At 39.5% G+C, this 20,345-nt stretch overlaps 2 protein-coding genes across 6 annotated transcripts in view; both read right to left on the reverse strand.

Annotated features, from left to right (window-relative positions):
- Window positions 1–1,724: 1,724 nt before the first annotated feature.
- COA8 (cytochrome c oxidase assembly factor 8) lies at window positions 1,725–20,328 on the reverse strand. 5 transcript variants are annotated; one of them, XM_066321732.1, is made up of 5 exons: window positions 20,055–20,327; window positions 18,989–19,186; window positions 17,893–17,956; window positions 15,803–15,893; window positions 1,725–1,749 (listed from the first exon to the last, which is right to left on the reverse strand). In XM_066321732.1, the coding sequence occupies exons 1-5, from the start codon at window positions 20,271–20,273 to the stop codon at window positions 1,740–1,742; spliced, it is 582 nt and encodes a 193-aa protein (XP_066177829.1). In that variant the 5' UTR covers window positions 20,274–20,327; the 3' UTR covers window positions 1,725–1,739. The 5 variants fall into 5 exon arrangements, with proteins under 5 accessions (XP_066177829.1, XP_066177825.1, XP_066177827.1 ...); XM_066321728.1 differs by lacking the exon at window positions 1,725–1,749 and adding an exon at window positions 8,695–9,784 and having other exon boundaries at window positions 20,055–20,328; XM_066321730.1 differs by lacking the exon at window positions 1,725–1,749 and adding an exon at window positions 8,695–9,784 and having other exon boundaries at window positions 20,124–20,326.
- Window positions 5,437–20,345, reverse strand: part of TRMT61A (tRNA methyltransferase 61A) — a 108,175-nt gene continuing 93,266 nt past the window's right edge. The window contains exon 5 of the transcript XR_010743848.1: window positions 5,437–5,446. The gene's annotated coding sequence lies outside the window, so the exon portion shown is untranslated. The remainder of the gene's footprint in view (window positions 5,447–20,345) is intronic.

The following is a 20,345-nucleotide window of genomic DNA, read 5'->3' on the forward strand; positions in this document are numbered from 1 at the left end:
ACCGCTTGTGATGGGTTGATGCTGGCCAAATGCCACCAGCACACCATTGTACTAAAAAAATATATCATCCTGTCTTGGAGCATCTTCCCACCAAAAGAGATTTTTTTTTCAATCTAATCTTACAGTCTATAAAATCTATTACTTCATTTTAGAAATATGGGCCACAATAAAGTACTACATTGGAGTAATTTCAACTGCTGCTAAAGTGCTGTTTAAAAGCATCCTGGCAATAATAAATATTGAAAGGCCAGATTCAGCAACCTGTCTAGCTTTTCATCACAACCACTTAACAGTTGTGTATGTTTTTAGTTTGTATTTCCTACAAGAATGACCTTTATGGAAAAGAGGACACATAAAAAACAGCGCTCAAGACTCAGAAGTGTCAAGTACACAGTCCCAGGCACATTTTAGCCCAACTCTTTTGTTCATATGTGCAATTACTTCATGCAGAGCTACCTTTATATCAGGGAGTTCAGGCACTTTGGGGTAAAAGGACTGTGTTTTGCTTTGCTTGACTCATTGTCAAATGCCTGAACTTACCATTGGGAACCCACTGTCAGGCAAGGCATTAATTCTAAGTAAAATAAACACTGATCGTGATCCTGCTTCCCAAGTCAATACGCTTTATTTACATGCAAGTGAATTCTTTTTTTTCACAGTCACAAGGATTTCTAGGAAGCTGCAACAAATGAAAGCCAGTTTGCTTTTCCCTGCTGTTTTCTCTCCACAGAAAAATAACAAGGAAATAAAGTGTGCAGTGTTAATTCAAGTCCTAACAGTTAATTTCTATTATGTTTTTTAAAACAGAGCAGGATACTTCCACTGGGCATTTTGTTAACAAGATGTTTTTTCATCTCTCAGTTATTACGGAGCTGTGCTGCTGCTAAAGAACGTAACAGATTGAATGAAAGGTTTAAGCAGCACATTCAATTAGCTTTAAAACAGTTCTGTTATGAAAAACAGACTTCTAAACCTCAGGTAATACAGTTAAAATAACCACTGGAAAGCTAGAGAATTTGTATATCAATATTAATGTGTACAAAGAAAAAATATTAGACAATTTCAGCAACATGGCTATATTTATATATCCCAATTGCCATTGTTATCTTCAAAGTAGTAAGTGATCGAGGAGATAAGGATTCACCCTTTGACAAGTTCTAATACTCTGTGCTATATGAGTTTACAGACACTGTCACTATTCTCCATGTTCCTACTTTAAACATCAAAAATCTGAATAGGTTAAGGATCCACAGAGAAGAGCTTGTGATGATAATTAGACTTGTATTTTTACTCCTTGCATTCAAGGAATAGGTTGCCACCTCTATGAGGGAAGGTTTACACCACTGCATATTCACTATGCTCCACCAGCAATTTCTGTTCTGCCTTCTGTCATACCTCTTACTTCACTGAAAGATGAAGCAACTTTATTCCTCACTTGTTTCAATGTTCCATAGTCAGCTGATGGTTGACTACCAGCACCTTTCTAGTTTGGAAATACTCTCTTCTCTGTGTTCACTCTGCATGACTTTTAGTGCTTATGCATAAAGTAAGATAACATTCGATTTATGTTCCTCCTTTCCTTCCTCCATACTTTCACTTCTCAGTGAGTTTATTATCTCCTGGGGTTTCAGTTGCTTATTCGAGGTTGTGAGGATTTTAATCGCTGCATATGAGTCACAGGAAGTTAAATTTATTTCTGTATTCACCTACCTCAGCCACTGAACCATTGCAGAAGTGTATTAGATCCTCCTGAAGAAATAAAAAACATGCTGTTGATGGAATATCAGCCCCAGCCACTACTAGAATAATAACATTCAGTCTGTGGTACAGTACTTCCTGTTCACCTTCGTATATATCCTTACTTCCCAATTATTACTCAGCTCCCTTTTTTTACCTTTATATTGGGATAAGGCCTAGTACTGATAGGAAAAAGCTTTATTCCACAAACACAACAGACTCTTCCAAACACAAAATTATATGTTTTTGTTCAAACCCAGGAACAGGTAGGTAAAAGTAGAGGGGGAAAAGGATCACCTTTACTGATTTCTAAGTGCCTGCTTTCTTACTGCTGCCATTATCCCCTTCCCTTTCTTAGAACACCAGTTCTTTATTACCTATATGGTTTGTCAGCATTCCTTTAGAGATGTGCTAATTCATCCCATTTGGCTGCCAGATTACTTGCAATTAGATTAGGTGAGCCTCTTTCCTTGGTAATTTCAGTAGTCATTGTAGGATCCTTGGCAAAGGAGACTTTTAGATAACCTTTTCTCATTAAATCCTTCAGAGTTTCATTATAAAAATGCTTTTTCCTAAAAAAACCCCGCAAACCAAAACAACCAACCTGTGAGGGCTGAAACTGTAATTTCAGTCACACACCACTGTAAATATGGCATAATTTCATTAAGCAGTATGAGACTTTTCTTATTTTGAGAGGTGAATCTATGAAAACGTAGATAAAGCACTGATTTTTTTTTCCTGTCAACATCAGGCAGAGGCACAGACTAGAATATAAACTTGCCTCAGCACCAGGAAAACTGGTCCTTCCTCATACAGGTATAGGAGATCTGAGGTTCCTCCATACATTTAGAGAAGAGAGAAGCTGTGATTTTTCAGATGCTGCCTTTTATTAAAGCTTACACATAAGCTAATAACAAGAAATGCTAATGCCAGTGGATGCCTGTATGTGACCTTTTCCAAGTAGAAATTTGCACCTACTGACGAAAGAAAGACAACTAAATCTCCAAAGTCTAAAAGCCATTACAGATAACCACCTATAATCTGGTCTTTTTCTAAATGTAATTATCAAAGTCATTGAAAACCAAGCAGGCATCTTGCCCTTCCTGCCCAAGAACATCACTCCTCCACTGTGCATTCTCAAGGGTAATATATACATACAGATATTGTGCCAAATTGTGTTATTTTTTTCCTGGCTCTTTTCCCTGGCTAGTAATTGGCCCCATTTCTCTCTGTGTTTGCATTTCTCAGGAAGTCCTCACAGGTAACACTTCTCTTATACATGTTTAATTAAATTATTATAGAAAAAAAAGAATTCTTCACTGCATAACTCTGTTGGCTGGTTCTTCCTCCACTCACCTGTGTAGCAGATTCTGCACACCCTTCTCCCCCCATGACCATTAATTTGCTTGGCTAAACAAACTGAACTCTTAATCTCTTTAAAAGAGATTCTACATCTCCCTGATTATTCAATTTGCCCTTCTCTGCCCCTATTTGCTTCATCTTTCTTAAGCCTAAAGAACTGCAACTGTTTGTGCCATGGTTACTATCCGAAATGCTTGTTCCCAAGTCAGATTTATCAGTACCCTCCCTTTCACTTGATGTATTACTTTTCTGCACATGGCACAGTACTTGCTAAAATTTTATACCCCTTTTTTCTGTTAAATGCTTTTCTCTTCCTTAGCTAATGCTCTATATGGAATTATACCAAATTCACTTGGCATCCAAGGTTGATTGGAATTTCTCTTTTTTACAGGAGGCCATTTTGCATCCACTTTTCATTGTTGGCGTTTGTCTTGGTTAAGAGGGTATTTCAGGGGCAGTACCCAGCTGCACTGGACTGGGGACTTCATGGTAATAGAGTTTGCCCCCAAGGGAAAGGGAAATGGACATGCTTCTGCTGTGTGACAACAGTTTCTGTCGTTTCTGTGCCAATGACCAATTATGTCTGTACAGAAAATGGCTTCTCTGAATGTGCCTGTGGCAAGATGGATGGTAGTCAGGACATGGGGCTGAGGAAGGGCAGAGTCACTCTAAAAATCAATAGCAAACAGAACTGCCTGTGCTAGATATTTTGTTCCTCATCCTGTCTCCTGGGAAACAGAGCAGATGCAGGATAAGGACAGATGATCTTATTCCCAGGGGTTTGTATATGAGTCTTCTCTCCTTGCTACCTCCTTCTTCCTACAGCAAGTATGTACCGTGAAGCTTTTGCTTAACTTTCAGATGCTGTAATTCCTACATTTTTTATTGGATATGCATTTTTTTAAAAACTGTTTCAACAGGACATTTTCTTGCTTGTTCACAGATAAATCCACTTAAAAGTATTGAGTTCAAATACATTCCATGGACACGCTCTTCATTTTTTCTGTATCTTCAAAATGATACAGAAGAAAGCAAGATTTGTACATCACTGGTATCAAGGCTTGCACTTAAAACATCAGTGAGATGATTGTGTAATTCACTCCTACAGGAAGGATTAGCTCTGCCAGAGCAAATATTCTTAAGAACTCAATTGGTGGACAGCCTCCAAAAGCTCTAGAACTGAGACTGATAGACCAGATGAGAAGAGTTTAAGAGAAGGTCTTTAAATGAACTTTGTCCTTCTCACCACTATACTACTCCCTGCTCCCTGTATGATTTGGACAATCTCAAGGACCTGCCTTTCATGTGATAGCTCTGCCCAAGACCTCCATGAGGCCCATCTCTAACCTAGCCTACCCACACTCACTGTATCCCCTATATTTAGGGGATGTGAAAGGAGGCCTTAGAAAGTAGGTGTCTAATTCTGAAGAAAGCATTTTCTCCTACATCTGTGCATAGGTTTTTTATTGACCAGTATAGGTATAAAAAAAAAAAAAGTGAGGAGATGCTATTAGTTTGACAAGTTTGGCAGACACCGCTGAATCACATTGTGTTCTGGCGGTTTTCCTTGTGCCAAAAAGACTGGATTCAATTTAGGTAATTTGTGCAGCAACTGGCTAAGAAGGCAGTTAACTCATTGGTATGTAAGTCATTACAGATATTCTGAGGCTACAATTTTACTTTAGAGTGATGCCTTGAGAGGATAGCTAGAACAGTGGCTAGACAGTGTTAAATGAATAAAGTAGGTATTTATTAAAAAGGCCTTCAAAGAATACAGCTTGGGGAGTACAAGAGTCTGGCTGAGGCTACACCCAAGATGGATGACGGATCACACGTTTTCACATTTTGTAAGTTTTGGTCTATTTACATATTGGGGTTACTTGTCCAATTACAGCTTCAGGTTATGAAGTCCCATCCTCCCAGACTGCTCTCCTCATTTACCTGTTGTTTATACATTTTGGGCCTGAAGCTGCAACGGTGTCCTTGGTTCTCAGGCTGGAAAAGGATTGTTTTGTCAAACTAAATTGTGGAGAGAACTTGCTAATGCTTTATATGAAGTTCAGAGTTATATACTAATGCAGTACAGAATCTGGAAAATATGAAAGCTAAAACTTAAGGCATCAAGAGAACAATTATAAATAGGAATTTAAAGCAGGACTCCTTGGCCTTTGACTTTGGTGGCCAGCTGGGCACAGGAAAATTCACAGAGTAGAGCCTGCAATAATTTCTTTGAAGGAAAAAAATCTATGCTGCCATGGTTCTCTATGACACTATTATCACCTAAAACACCTGGACTGTTTGAGATGTTTTGATAACAGAGAGCAGTTCACTCTGCCACACCAATTAACTACAGCCTCCTGGGAAAGTTCTGGGGAATTGCTGAAACATGCCATATGCAGTACTTTAGATTTTGAGTCTGTGTATTTTAATATAAGATTATTCCTTAATATCTAAAATAATTATTTTAATGAAAGCTGAAATTGAAATATATTGAAAATGTTGAATGTATTGAAATTGTTTCAAAGACATATATAGTGTGGTTTTCTATCTACCTATTGAAGATAATGTAGCTGTAAACAGAAGCTGACACATGCCTCAGTAAACACTAAGAGGAAGCTGGGAACAACTGATAAATATAAATCACCCATGAAAGTGAAATGTAGTGCCTACACAGTGTTACACTTCACATTACATACTGAAGGGCCACAAAATACACCATCACCATATGTTTGAAAGCTGCCATGACTCACACAGAATTGGCTGATGAATAACAGTATCTTCCTACCCCAGTGTATAACACTGACCAGAAATCTACCCTGTAAGTGGTTCCGTTGTGGGCCGCAGTTTAACGTGCCCCACATCCTTGTAATTAACTACATAACTGTAAAATAGTGCTGCCTGGTTTATTGTGCACCAATGCAGAAAGCACTCTAAATTCCTTTAAAGGATGGTTCACACATTTGTCATTTCCCATCCCACTCATTTTGCAGCCAAAGGAAGCTGGAATGCTGTGTTAACCATCTTTTTCATTAATTTCACTTCTTTTCTATCTTTTTGAATTTTTGGTTATGAATTCTGTTGGGTAGCGCCCAAAAGTAAAGTTCATATTGTAAACAAATGACATTGTTTTTCTAATTTACATGTAGACATACAGTAGCACTAAAAGCTGAAATGACATTGTTAATTACATATGAAATTCAACATTGAGTGCTAAATGGCTGATAATACCTATAAATTATAGACTGAAGTCAGTAAGTAATAAGCTGCTTTGCTGCTTTTAGAGAAACTGTGAACCTCATTATTTAAAAGCCTGAGAAAAAACTTCCTGAGATGGAAAAGTGCTCTGCACAGTGGCAGCTCTTCAGCCACATTGTCCCAACACCAGCCTGTTTAACTCAGTCCTGTGGTACTCAGATTTATGGCCGAGATACTGCGGTAATTTAGACATGCCCAGGTGCCACACTGAATTTCCTTTTTTTCCAGCAGCAGAAGCAGCACCAGGGGAGAGGCAGCAAACGAATTAATTTTGAGCATCTCTTGTTAACTCAAGTTGCTCTATAATATCCTATGGCATAACTGATTTTTTTTCTTTGAAGTGAGCTGGAATTCTTCCTTGGCACAAATTGGCACCTGTGGCTATTTACTCATATGTCAGCTTAGTATTTTGTTCTGTTATCCATGGTGGAAATTTTCATGAGGCCTGAGGAAGCTGGAGGTTTTCCAGAAATGATGGTAAAAGTGAAATGCTATTTTGGTAAATGTGAAAAGAAGATTGATAAATTCAGAACACATTTTCTTACATATTCATTGGAATTTAGTTTCCATTTTGTCTTTCATTCTTATAAAATTTTGAACAGAGAAGTGTTTTCTCCTAAGTATTTATTGTAGAGCTACTAAGGTCAGAACTGACTTGACTTGGTTTGTTGCACAATATTTATGCTGTGTCATACCAGCTATTTTCTATATGACAGGCCAGGATAATACAATCACTTGGAAAGCAATCAAGGCAGTCAGGCTCTTTTGAAATTTTAAATTCATGGATTTTGTCTTCTTAAATAGCCTTAACTACAAAGTCTGTTTTGCAAAACAACACATACCCCCTCTGCTCTCTCCCAAGAATTTAGACTTTTAATTATTCGAGTCATTCCAGAAATTAAAGTCTGTAGCTTTTCTGGAGCCCTTTAAAAACAGCCAATGCTGTTTGATGCTACACCCCGATCATCATATGAGAATTTTTCCATGGCAAGGATTTATTACAATTTGTCAACAGGAAGTTCTTTTACAATGAGATATGAGTAGTGACCTGAATTTCTTATGATTCTGAAACTTGTGTTTTGCCTGTTAATGTGTATTGGCTCAGCTGATGGAAGTATCACAGCCAAGTTTGCAGCTGAATCATATCAGTGGGTTCTTTGGAGGCAGCGGTGTGAACAGAACACTGCTGAATGCCAGAAAGCCTTGACTGGCAGGGGGGCTGCTGGAAACTCATGCCAGACATGGTCCATCACAGTAGCTTCAGGGCTTCTCTGGCTTAGGCTGGTGCTAATTGCCTCCTGGAAGCCTCAGGAGATGCATAAAGACATTTCTGCTGTCTCCTGCTGTCTCAGGCCCTGGTCACAACACACCTGGGACCACCCAAAGGATGAGAACCTGCATACACCAGCAAACAAAATCACTGTGCCTTTCCCTACAAAATGTAAGAAACTCAATCTAATGGGTATTTGGTTTGAACCACAAGCCACAAACACAAACCAGTGAATGAAATGGACCGTGCCTTCAGAGCTTCTAAAACTGATTTTGATTGTAGGTAAGTCACTATACAATAGTACTTCTGAATAAGATCAGACTTGAAAAGGGATCATGTATTTTTTTGTCTTTACTGTTTCTAGCCAAATATACTACTCTTGCACTTCCACAGCATCTGCTGTTTGAAAGTATCAGTCAAGCAAATCTCACAGTACTTGGGTAAATTTTAATCCATTAATGAATGCAAAGCCAAGGCACAGAGAAGTGATTTATATAATTATGAATACTAACGAGTATGTACTTCAAGATGATTACATTCTATGCACTTAAAAACTCATCTGAAGACATAAACTGTTAAGAAATAAAGTGAGCTGTCTTTCCCTTACTAATTTTTTAGAGAAATGAACTTGAATATTTAATTATGGGTTTATTATTCTGTGAATCAGTTTACAGTGATCAGTGAATATAATTTTTAGTATGAAAATGTTATTCATGCATATTACAGTTCCAGGCATATATTATCCTTTCATGAAAACATTTCAATCTTCCAGTCTTTATGCAAAAGATTGGCCTGTGGGCTCTGCACAGGATGTAAATTAAGTTCTTGTTTGGCTAAATCTGATTACTCTGTAGGGTACCAATCTTGCTTAGTGACAGTGGAGGCTAAAAATTGCAAGCAGGACAGTCCATTTGAAATGGGGCCAGGAAGGGTCAGTTTTAAATAGTGAATCTGAAGTTTGAACTAGATTTTTATATTATCCCTAAGAACGTTCAGTTAAACATAGAAGCTGTCTCCTCCATTGCTGCTATCATTGCTTTTAAATATCATACTGAAATTGAGAACAGCTCTTCTTTTTTTAAGTACAGGTCTTTATTAATCATATGTAAAGATGCTGCAATCACTTTAACCCAGCCTTTAGTCAGTCTGCGGCTTAATTCTCATTTAACACTTCCTCTTATTCCTCTCATATTCTATCAAAATGATTGCTCCAATAGAGAAATTCAGTGAACAGCAAACCCCCAGATTTTCAAAACAAAACCACCCCAAGTCAATACAAACTAAAACTATTTTAATATTACCAAAATACTACTGCTTTATTGTGGACGTACTGAGTGCATGGGAGAGACTTAAAAGGCATACGCTGACACTACTGAATATGAAATACTGCTGTTCCTTCTGACAGGATTAGCTAAATACTTAAATGATAAGAACACTCCCCTGTATTTTTCTAATATTCAGAAAATGTGCACAGAAAAGTCACTCTTTGATCTATTTCACTAGCTTCAGTTACTGTAGCAGGCTTTTGTATACATAAAAATTTTATTTTTAGTAGTCTTTGGCATCTTCTTGGCTTTCCTTTGATGTATAAAGGTTTTATGATCAATAATATCTAAAAGCAGCTGGTGTTATTGCAATTGCTCTGAGTCAAGGAAAAAAACCGACAAAAGTAATGCAACACTGGTGAAAATGATACGGCTTTTGGCTGTTCAGAAAATGTAATTATCTCAGTAAATGCATGTGGTTTTTAGTAATGAGATTCAAAATTTCAGACGGATTATTTTTAATAACATCTTTTCATAGTGGTTCTATTAGATATTTTAAATCAGACCTCAACACTTAGCTAATAGATAAATACCTCACTCCCTCAATAGGTTTTAGATGAAGGCACTAAGCACTCCACACAGAATCCTAATGAATTTGAAGGGGGAAAAGGATAAAACCAGGCCTGTAGATGGCCTGGGGGCAATACACCAGTGTCTGAGGGATGGTGTGCTGGGGATGTCCTTTCATCTGCTGTCTCAATGGAGACAGATGGAAATCCATGTGGCAGCAGTGACACAAGGGATATTGATGTGTTGGAAACCACAGAAGTGCCTGAGAATGATCACATGGAAGGTCCTGCTTGACTGACCCCATCTCCTTCTGTGACAAGATGGCCTGTGGAGAGGATGAGGGAAAGGCTGTGGATGCTGCCTTCTAGACTTCAATAAAGCTTTAACATTGTTTTCCACAGCATTCTCCTGGAGAAACTGGCTGCTCATGGCTTGGATGGGTGCACTCTTCACTGTTAAAAACTGTCTGGATGGCTGAGCTCAGAGTGCTGGTGAATGGTGCTGCATCCATCCATTTAGCATCCAGTCATGAGTAGTGTTCCCTAGGCAGCAGAGTTGAGTCCAGTTCTGTTTTAACATCTTTATCAATGACCAGGATGAGGGGATTGAGGACACCCTCAGTCTGCAGAAGACACCAAGCTGGGCAGGAGTGTGATCTGTTGGAGGGCAGGAGGGCTCTGGACAGGCTGGATTGATGGGCCAAGGCCAGTGGTTTGAGGGTCAACAAGGACAAGCAGAGGTTTTGTCAACAGTGTCTGAACAAGAGGCAAGAGTGTGCCCAGGTGGCCGAGGCCAGAGGATCCTGGCCTCTATCAGGAATAGTGTGGTCAGTAGGACCAGGACAGTGACCATTCATTCCCCTGTACTCAACACTGGTGAGGCCACACCCCAGGCACTGTGTCCAGTTCTGAGCCCCTCAATCCAGGAAGGACAGGGAGGTGCTGCAGCATTACTGCTCTCTACAACTACCCCAAAGGAAGTTGTAGATTTGAGAGTCGGTCTCTTTTCCCAAGTCACAAGCAACAGGATGAGAGGAAACAGCTGCAAGTTGTGCCAGGGGAAGTTTAGATGAGATATTAGGAAAAATTTCTTCACCAGAAGGGTCGTCAGACAGCTGAACAGACTGTTTAGGGAGGTGGTTGAGTCACTGTCCCTGGGGGTACTTAAAAGACAAAGCTCACAGCTTAATCCTAGCATGATCCATTATACGCTGATAGTGTTTTTGGGTGAACACCACGAAAATTACATGTTCAGAAAACAGTTTTAACTGTGAATTTACAGAAGCACAATCCAAAGCTTCCATTTGAATTCCCACAGCTCCCCCATGCCAAACAACACATATCTGCATGATGAGGCACATTAATTCGTCTGACATAGAACAGTTTTTTCCTTGGATTAGTTCGAGTAGCGAATCAATTTCCCGATCTGGTTCAGCAGGCAGACACAAAAATGTCTGTGTTAATGGAAGTGAGCAGCTCAGAAAATGAAAATGCTTTTGATTGACCTCTACCCATTTAAAGTGTATCTGAAACTACCTTAGGGATGTTATACACAGGCTGTCAGAACATATGGCCATTAACCACCAGTCCACTGGGGCTCTGGTCTCTCCCGTTCTGGGGTATTTTCTTGTATTATCCAATTATTTTTTTATATCAGAACTACCTATTAAAGTGTGCATTCACATTGTGGTCAAAGCTTACATACTGTAAGATATGATTTACTGTAAACCCCTGAAGAATCAATTCTATTACACACCCACAATAGTCTATTTCAAAAATTTATTTTCCGAAACATGGCGTTTTGTAATTTTTAAATCAATATATACCCTTTACAGTACTGATGCAGTGTAACATTCACAAATATTTTCAAAGTATTTGTTATTATCTCAGCAAACACCATTAATGACTGTTTTAATTTACTAATAACTCAACATGTAAAATCACAGTTCAGTGGTCACTTTAGCCCAAATATAACACCATAGTTGTATGAAACACTGTGATCTGCTACTGTATCAGTATTTCATTTTGCAAAGAAATTATTATAGCTGATGGGGACAAAGCTCTTTTTGCTCCAGTTGAAAAAGTCTCTGAATAAATCATGTCATGTTTAGATATGAAAAACAGGTCAATGGCTACTGAGATCATGTTTCCAAAAGCAGAACCTTCCCTACAGCACAGCTTTAGGAAAACACTTCATCTGACAGCACGCATTCTTTTTAGTAGGTACTGGATAAAAAAGATCATTTAACTGTATATATGGACAGAGAGAAGATAGTGAGAAGTGAGACTTCTTTTAAATTAAAAATACATGGTGTAACATTTTAGGACTTCACTTGAACCAAGCTCTTTCCAGGCCACAGAAACAACCCTCAGGAAAGCTGTTTTCAGTGCCTTTAAGAAAGTGATGAGAACAGGACTTTTTTTGGAAGAAATGAACCAGGAGAAAGCCATGCATACTTCTAGAAATGTTCTCCATACAGGAGTTACCAGTTTCATCTTCTACCAAGATTATATGACAGGCAGCACATTTTTTAAAAAGGACATTGAGGTGCTCAGCAACTAAAACATTTACCAGTGATGGATCAGAGGAGCTCTTTTCCCATTTCCTCTTAATTAAACAAAAGCCTAAGATCCTATTCGTTGTGGTTTGAAAACAAATCAAGTGAGAGGCTCTAAGTCAGAAATAAAATTTAATGAGAAGAAAAGGAAAATAAAATAGAATAAAATAAAATAAAATAAATACAAAAAGAAGAACCACTGACAGAGTCAGAATACAACCTGATCAGGGTGATGGAAGCAGTCCAGGTGAGGTGGTCTTCCTGAAGCAGAAATCTCGTAGAAAGGTCTGGTAGCTCTGGTCCTCTGGGAATCCAGTGAGTGAAGGCTGCTTCTACTGTCCCAAATCCCAGCTTATATCCAGGTGAGAATGCCTGGCTCCTCCCCATGGGCGGAGCATCTCACAATGGGATGATGAGTCATGGAAGAGAGCCTTAATGGCCCATTAAAGAGAGATAACAGCCGGAGGCAGTTATCTCTGAGTCATGTACAAGGCATGGATGGGCCATTAACTGAAGATGGTGATAGAATACATCCTAAACTACAACCCAGGACACTATTGCATTAGCATTTTACATGACATCATACTTAAATCTTTATTAAAAATAGCAAATAATCACACTGAACAGAGGATTATTCTAAAATGACTGTATATATACTTACAAAACAAACTTGTTCCTTCACTCATTGTGTGTACTTATGGATCGCTACTACCCCAGACGGGCTACTGCTGCAAAATGAGGCATTTTTGTCTTTATATACTAATATGGTTAGTGGTGACATAATTGAGACCAGAGTTCAGGTACAGCACTGTGAATCTCCTATTATTTAGCAGCCGTAACTCTACAGTAGAAACAGGACAGTCATTACCCATTCTATCTGACATGAACAAAGAACAGCTTTTAAAAGTTTTTTTGGTTGTGTTTTGGTGGAGAAATGTTTTAGATATTCTTGGAATAAAGGGTAAAGGAAACCTACATACAGCTTATAAATTAAGAAGTGTTGACTTTTATTTACATAGTTTTAGTAAACAGATTCAAGTAATTATTGCATCAACCATTCAGATTTTGAACATTATTATAAACGACAAGTTTACAGCATATAGTGTTGCATTCTTCATGGAGCTGTGATTACTGTTCTACATTTTTCTTTCTCCAACGAAGCCACCTCAGAGCTCTCACCAGTGCTACTTGTCCCATGAGGAATGTGATCCTAAAGTTATGTTTATACCAATCTCTAGGATTCCAAAGCCAAGAAAATCATCAGCACACAGAACAAGAACAGGAAAAAGATACACAATTATATTAAAATATCCTTTGGCACTGACAAATGACATTTCAGTGATGACCTGCATTTTCTGTTCTTTGTGGTAATGCTTTTCCTGCCTAGTAAGAGTTTAATAACCCATGAAAAAGTCTATGTGTAAATCCACATTCATGAACAGAGGACACGTGGATTACAGGGTTGCAACTGTATTTGAAATCAGGTGAGATAAAACAGTTAAAACCATGTCTCATGTTTCAGAAGTAAAGCTGACCACAAAGATATCTGGACTAACTTCCTGCCAGTGCTGTGCTTCAGATAAGATTTGTTTGTGTGTGGATGAAGATGCCTGTGTTGAAAAGGGCAGAGCTGGTCTCATACAAGGGTAGGAAAAAATAAACTCAAATCCCACTTCAAAGGCTAATTGTATAACCCATTTTCTTTACCCATATTATCTTTCTACTGCAATATCTGTTAAAGATAATGCCTTTAATATTGTCAAAGTTAGTTTTTATATCTTTAAATAACTTAATTTTTATGAATCATGCATGACTTCTGGAACCAATTCAAATTATTCCCAGTATGGTTTGCATCAGCCCTTTTTAACCTCTGAAAACTTGCTTCAAGTTCTTGCCCCTGTTACAAATTAAAATAATATCAAATTTTTTTTCTAATTTCTAACAAGCATCTCACTCCCATGTTGTAAAATGCTCACAAGAAGCAATAGAATATGTAGAATTCTAGAACTAGAACACTGGGATTTAGGTCTTCTTTCAAGATGTCTGGGGCAAACCTTGCATGCACAGATCTAACATAAGCCTGAGATACCAACCTCTCAGTGAGGACGGCAGCCAAACTCACACTGACAGGCAGCACTGAGCTACCCCTTCAAATGTCATGTTAAATAAAAATATCATGCTAACATTGCAAATGTTTCTTTTCCCCTTTCACATTGAATTTCCTATATACTTCTTGATTTTTTTCCCAAAACGAAATTGTATTTCCAGTCTAAGTACCCTGAACTAAATATTGAAGGCATGTATGCACAGTCATTGCTTCAATTTTAACTACATTTTAGAAGTTGCAACACTTCAGCTGCCAGTTTTCAGGCCAGCTGGCAATACTGCAAAAGAACATACAGCTAAACGCATAAACAGATTTTTATAAATATGACCCCTCAAAATCAGAGTGCCTGTAAAAAGCTCTGCTGTTTTCAGTGCTGTGCAGTTCCACATTGAAACTACAACAATGCAGCTGACACAAGCTGATTTTACAAGTCAGCAGCAAGGAAAGTCATGTTTAAGCACAAAACCTGAATTATCTTGCTCTGAAGATGGGACACTATCCTAAGGTCACTGCAACAATGGCAACTGGTAACCAGTTCAAAGATGAACTACTTGCATTCCTACTTATCAGTTATAGGCAATGTATTGACAATCCTTTCACTAAAAACAATTTTTTATTTTGCATCTTTTCATACTGTTGCTTTGGATGATGGTGAGGTTCCCCCCTGTCCCTCCATGGGCAAGATAAGATGTGCATATTTAAATATTTCTTAGTTAAATTGTTCTTACAGGATAGTATTTTATAGTTTATGCACAATACACACAAAGACACTTGAGCCACCATTTGTTATAGATCAGTTAGAGTGATGGCAGAATTCTCACTAGCATTACGCCTTTAGGAACCCAGTCACACTTGACACTTTTGAGCCAAATAATCTCCAATCCAGTACAGGGAGGGAACTGCAGTTGTGCTTTCACATTCAGTGGTCATTATTCCTGGTTTAAGTGCTGTCTTTCTCCACCTTCCCATTCCTCCCTCATTTCTAGCCCTTTTTCAAGTGTGCACAGCTTCTTGCAGGGGAATGTGTGTTTTCAAGTAATTTTTCACCCCTTTTAGACCCCCATCCAGTTTATTGAGTTGTACACACAGTAACACTGCAACAATGCAGGAGATGTTTAGAAGAGCTGGATGTGGGTTGACCAAGCTGTAGCTGAAATTCCACTCAGGGCAAGTCAGGTGATTAATTTATGCCTCACCAAACTCAAAAGCTGATCACTTTTTTATTAAACAATTGCAAAGTAATAGACACAAGATTATTAAATATTACTCCCATTAAAAGATTTTCCTTTGAGATAAACATTTACTTGTCCTTATTTAACAGTCAGCTAGAATCTGTTATACAAAACTTTCAAGTGGTCTATTTGCATATTTATCAGTTTCAATTAGCAGCATGAAAAGACCTGTGCCCTAAGATAATAAAATGTGCCTGATCTTGTCTCTTTAAACCTCAGACTTGAGCTTATCTTTCCACTAAAACAACAATAAGCAGCAGCAGAACTCAAATGATAATGCAAATTTCTGTCAAATGCTAATAACAGCATTTTAAAAAAATTCCAAAATTACAGGGGTTTGTGCTGTTTTACCAATTACAGAAAAAAATGTTCAGATTTTAAACTTGATCTTATACCTTTCCCTTAGACTGTAATGTATAATGGCCAACATAAATACCTTTTACATACCTGTTATACTGCAAATGCTTTTTTAAATTTTTACTTAGAAAGTCCTTGTAAAAGTCAGCCATTTCTTCTGCATTCAGTGTTGCTTTGTGACCTGAAAATAGGTTTTGGTGTAACAAAGTTAAGGCAATTCTTTGGATCAAAACACTGGGTTCAGATGCTAGGTCTAACTCTCTGCTTCTACAAGCTTTGTGTGTAATCCTGAACAAGTTAATATGCCTTTATCTTTCAACTTTTTAAAACTTATCTAAAGAGCACAGCAGATTAAAAATACTGATCATCTTGAAGCTGGCATAATTCTTAAACCTCTATTACTTGTGGAAGTGATAAAGTTTATCAGCTCTTAGACTATTTAGGGAACCAGTGAACCCCTATGAAAATGTGCATAGATCTAGGAGTATCTATCCTTTGAATAAAATAATTTCTCACAGGGCTGAAGCCTAAACCAGTAAGAGCATTTAGTAACTTAATTTCCCCTCTAAAGCAAGTCCATAAATATCAAAAGAACACTATCCACAATTGGCATGGTATTTTCAGATTTAATTCTTTCTCTATTACTGTTGATAAATTTCAAGTAACTTCAGGCAAAAAGTTTATGTTCTGAGATGTCAGACTTCCAAACAATCTAGCAGGCAATTATTTTGAGAAGAAGCAAATACAAGAAATGATTTTGACTATGTCACTCATAACCAAAATACGTAAGGAAGAACAGGAAGACCTGTGGCTACATCACAGATGTCTAATCCTGAGAACCAGCAAATATTCTCAACTCTACCAGACAATTCCTACACAAACCTTCTGGCACAAAATGTCCCTAAAATGAAAGTCAAATTTCAATGCCCCAGGGAACATGGATGTGATGAGGGAGATGGAATTGCAATATTCAACTTGTTACTCTTCCAAAATGCATTTTAAGGCTCTTGAGATTGATCACAGAAATGTAAATTATCGACTGGTTCTCTCTGTTATTATTTTAAAAACTGATATACCACAATGTATTAACATACTATGGCATAAATAACTCTAAAACCATTGGAAGGCTGTCAGCTTAATACCTGTAGTTAATTCTTTTCTTCATACTAGTATCAGCAAAAGTGATTTATTACACAGAAAAGTAAGTTTTGTTCCAACTGTTTGTACATATCTTTATTTTTACAAACGCTCACTGCTGTATTATAGAATAGGTGACCAAAGGCATGCAGTTGATATAAATTTATTTTTAATGGAAGTATACTCTCTTTTACTTCTAGAGTGTAAAAAAAAACCAACCAAAAAACCCCAAAAAACCAAAACCCACAAAATCCACAAAAACCTGAAACAGCAATATAAAAGAAGTATTTTTGAAACAACGTAGATCTTAAAATTACTCCTCAAGCACACGCTGATCACCAGGATACAAACAGAAAGGAAAAGTAATGGTCTGTGACTTACAGAACGTCAGAGCAGATACTTCACTCAACTCAAACAGATCATTATTCTGTGAACAAAGTGTTCAACCTCATACTACAATGTCCAATTCACTATTTTTATGAAGGCATTTTGTTTTCATTTTCACATAATGAATTAGAGAGACAACTATTTTACAGCAACTGTGCTCAGGCAGAGACAGGCAGATAGCAGCTGCCATCTCACTAGAAGCTGTCTTCCTCTCCCTCAAGGAAAAATGTTGTATTCATTGGACACACCATGGACCTGAAGCCAAAGACTGTGAATTTATCCGTGCAACCATAACATGCACTCGAGGCAAATGCTCTGTGTGTTTATCTCAGCCAGCTCACTGGCTCAGGAGGTGTGAAAGTAAAAAGTCCCTCCTTAGGCTACATGATTATTGTATTACTGGGCTAGGATTTCAGCACATTCCCTCTGGCTGTGGGGAAGGAATTAGGGGGAGAACAGTGCAACAGATGATCTGACCCCATGTGAATGTCTCTGAAAAGCTCCTCATCTCTTTTTTTATCACACTCCTGAAAACACTTCTAAAGCCTCCCCCTAAGATTTACTTGTGACAGAACACAAAGAGCATAAACTAGCAAAATTCAAAGTTAAACAGAATTCAGAATGCATCCTAAACTTTTAACAAAGATCTCACTAACCTGATTCATCTCTCATTTCCAGACCCTTGGCTTTCAGTCTTGAATAAATAAATTCTTCTTTTTCCTAAAACATGTTTTTCCACATTAGAATGGGATGTAGTCAGTCCTTGAAGTTAACCATTGTTTTTAATTACATAGGATTGTGGTGTTCAGCACCCTTTGAAATAACTAGCAATACTTGTTATACTTGGAAGTGTCAACTAAACACTTTTCCTAATCCACTGAGTTAGTTAAAATGGTCACCTAGATCCTGCTACCTGCATGCATCAATCAGTTCATGAAAGTACCATACTAACATTTATAAAACTGATTTGTGGAGTAAAGATACAGCCAAACTTCAGTGTTGTTTGACAGGATTCAAACTTTCAATGTATAAAACAAACTATGGAAATGTGCTGTACTGTATAACTGAGATTTTGAGCACAGAGAAAAATATGCAGCCTAAAAAATTAAAATTATTTAGATGGAAGCACAATAAACATTTGTGTGTGAGTTTTACAGACTTAAAAAACAGTTCTGTGGAATTAAAAAACATAAGCTTCATTTTTTGGGGGGATTTTTTGCAAGTTTTGAGAGGATATGATGTTTGACATCATAAACGATGGTGAATTACTGAACTGTTACTGTTCTTCCAAGAAATGCCACATTGGTTGGGAGATGCTAAAATCAGGAAAGGAGACAGACTCACTTTAGCCTTGCTGGGATACAGTGCCAGTGAAATGGGACATATCATTTAACCTCATTTAGTCTTGGTAATTACACCAAATTTCTCTCACTTATGACAAGAGAAAAACCAGCCACGAAATAATTTTCCACAGCTGCTCTAGTCACAGACAGGTCTTGCACGTAGGGCAGCTACAACTTTATACTTTCAGTGCAAGACAGGAAAAAGTCAAATACTCTATGCCACCAGGCAGCAATAAAACATGGGATTTTTAGTTCTGTGCGTCAGTTAAAGAAATGACTGATAAAACCATCATTTCCTCCGTGCCCCTGAGTGCATTAAGAGCAGGCAGAACTGAGCCCCACCTCAGAGAGGCCAAGCCCCCCGGGTCTGGGCGCAGAGCAGCAGGAGGAGGTGCGAGGCCGGGCTCACCTGGCGGAAGGCGCGGTTGTGCCGTGCCCAGAAGCGCTGGTTGCTGGCCTGCGCCTCCTGGCGCGCCTCCCGCAGGCGCCGCTCCAGCGCCGACTCCTCCGGGGGCACGTAGAAGATGACGGGGCGCAGGTTGGAGTGCTGGTCCGGGGGCCCGATCCAGTCGCTGTGCGAGTGCGCGGGGGGACGGAACCCCAGCCCCTGCCGAACAGATACAGCGCGTTATCCCACTGCTGCACTCTCAGTTTGGAATGAACTCCCAAACGCCACAGAACCACGAAGCATGCAAGCATAGCAAGCTCAGAAATAAAGCACATTTATTTACTGTGACCAAAAATAATGGTGTACATTTACAATTTACTTTTACTTACAAACGCACTACAGGGAAGGCACCCTTCCTTCCACGGCATGATTCATACCACGGGCATGAATCATTAAGTATTTTTTAATATTTTTTAAAATTTTTTTTAAATTTTATTTTTCTATCACTGATACCCTGTTAAAATACCTCATGGAGAGAACTAGCAAGTGCGAAAGTTTTTTATGGTGCTGATCTCTGCCCTCTGGTGACCAATGAGAGCACCCGAGGGAACAGGATGAAGCTGTGCCAGGGGAAGATCAGGCTGGATATTAAAGGCTGATGGGGTGACAGACTCCCCAGGGACGGGGTCACGGCCCCAAGCATGACAAGCTCAAGGAGCTTTTGGACAAGTCTCTCAGACAGGCGGAGCATTTCTTAGGGCTGTTCTGTGCAAGGCCAGGAATCGGATTTCGGTGATATTTGTGGGTCCCTTGAAACTCAGCATATTTTATAATTTTATGACTCTAGGTTTTCCTCAGCCCGGCGTTCTTCCTGCATCCATGTGCCCACACACAGGCGTGTGGCTGCCCCAGCCGGGTTCGGGAATACCTGGCGTTACCCAACAGCCCGAACCTCAGCGCCTCTCCAAAAACAAACACCGAGGGGCTCGACAGACACACCAAAAACCAGAGGCCGCGGGGAACGCGGTTTGCTACCGGCCGCCCCCGCTCCACCGGCGTTACCGGGGGCAGCCGGAGCGCTCCCCACCCAGGCCTCCGCGGGGCGGCGGCCCCCGAGGCTTCCCCCACAGAATCTTCCGCCCCCGCCCGGGTTTACCGCGCCGTCCGGCCACTCCCCGCGCTCAGCCGCGCGGCTGCCGCCGGAGGAGGAGGCAGAGGAGGCGGAGGAGGAGGCGGAGGAGGAGGCGGAGGAGAGGAGGAGGCGGCGGCGGCAGGCCCCGGCCCGCAGCACCCGCGCGGCCGCCATGGCCCGGCGCTTTACGGCGCTGCCGCGCGGGCGCCGCGGGCGGGGCGGGGCCAGGCCGGGGTCGGGGCCGGG

The sequence above is a fragment of the Sylvia atricapilla genome, chromosome 6 (assembly GCF_009819655.1).
Source record: "Sylvia atricapilla isolate bSylAtr1 chromosome 6, bSylAtr1.pri, whole genome shotgun sequence".
Lineage (NCBI taxonomy): Eukaryota > Metazoa > Chordata > Aves > Passeriformes > Sylviidae > Sylvia > Sylvia atricapilla.

What these genes read in the sequence shown, in the direction of transcription:
- COA8 (XM_066321728.1), bottom strand. Translation starts at nt 20,273, where the DNA reads ATGGCGGCCGCGCGGGTGCTGCGGGCCGGGGCCTGCCGCCGCCGCCTC. An exon ending in GCCGCCCCGCGGAGGCCTGG is followed by an intron (nt 19,187 to 20,054) that starts GTGGGGAGCGCT and finishes TCTGTTCGGCAG; the next exon opens with GGGCTGGGGTTCCGTCCCCC. An exon ending in AAGCATTTGCAGTATAACAG is followed by an intron (nt 9,785 to 15,802) that starts GTATGTAAAAGG and finishes TCCTCTCCACAG; the next exon opens with GCCATCTTGTCACAGAAGGA.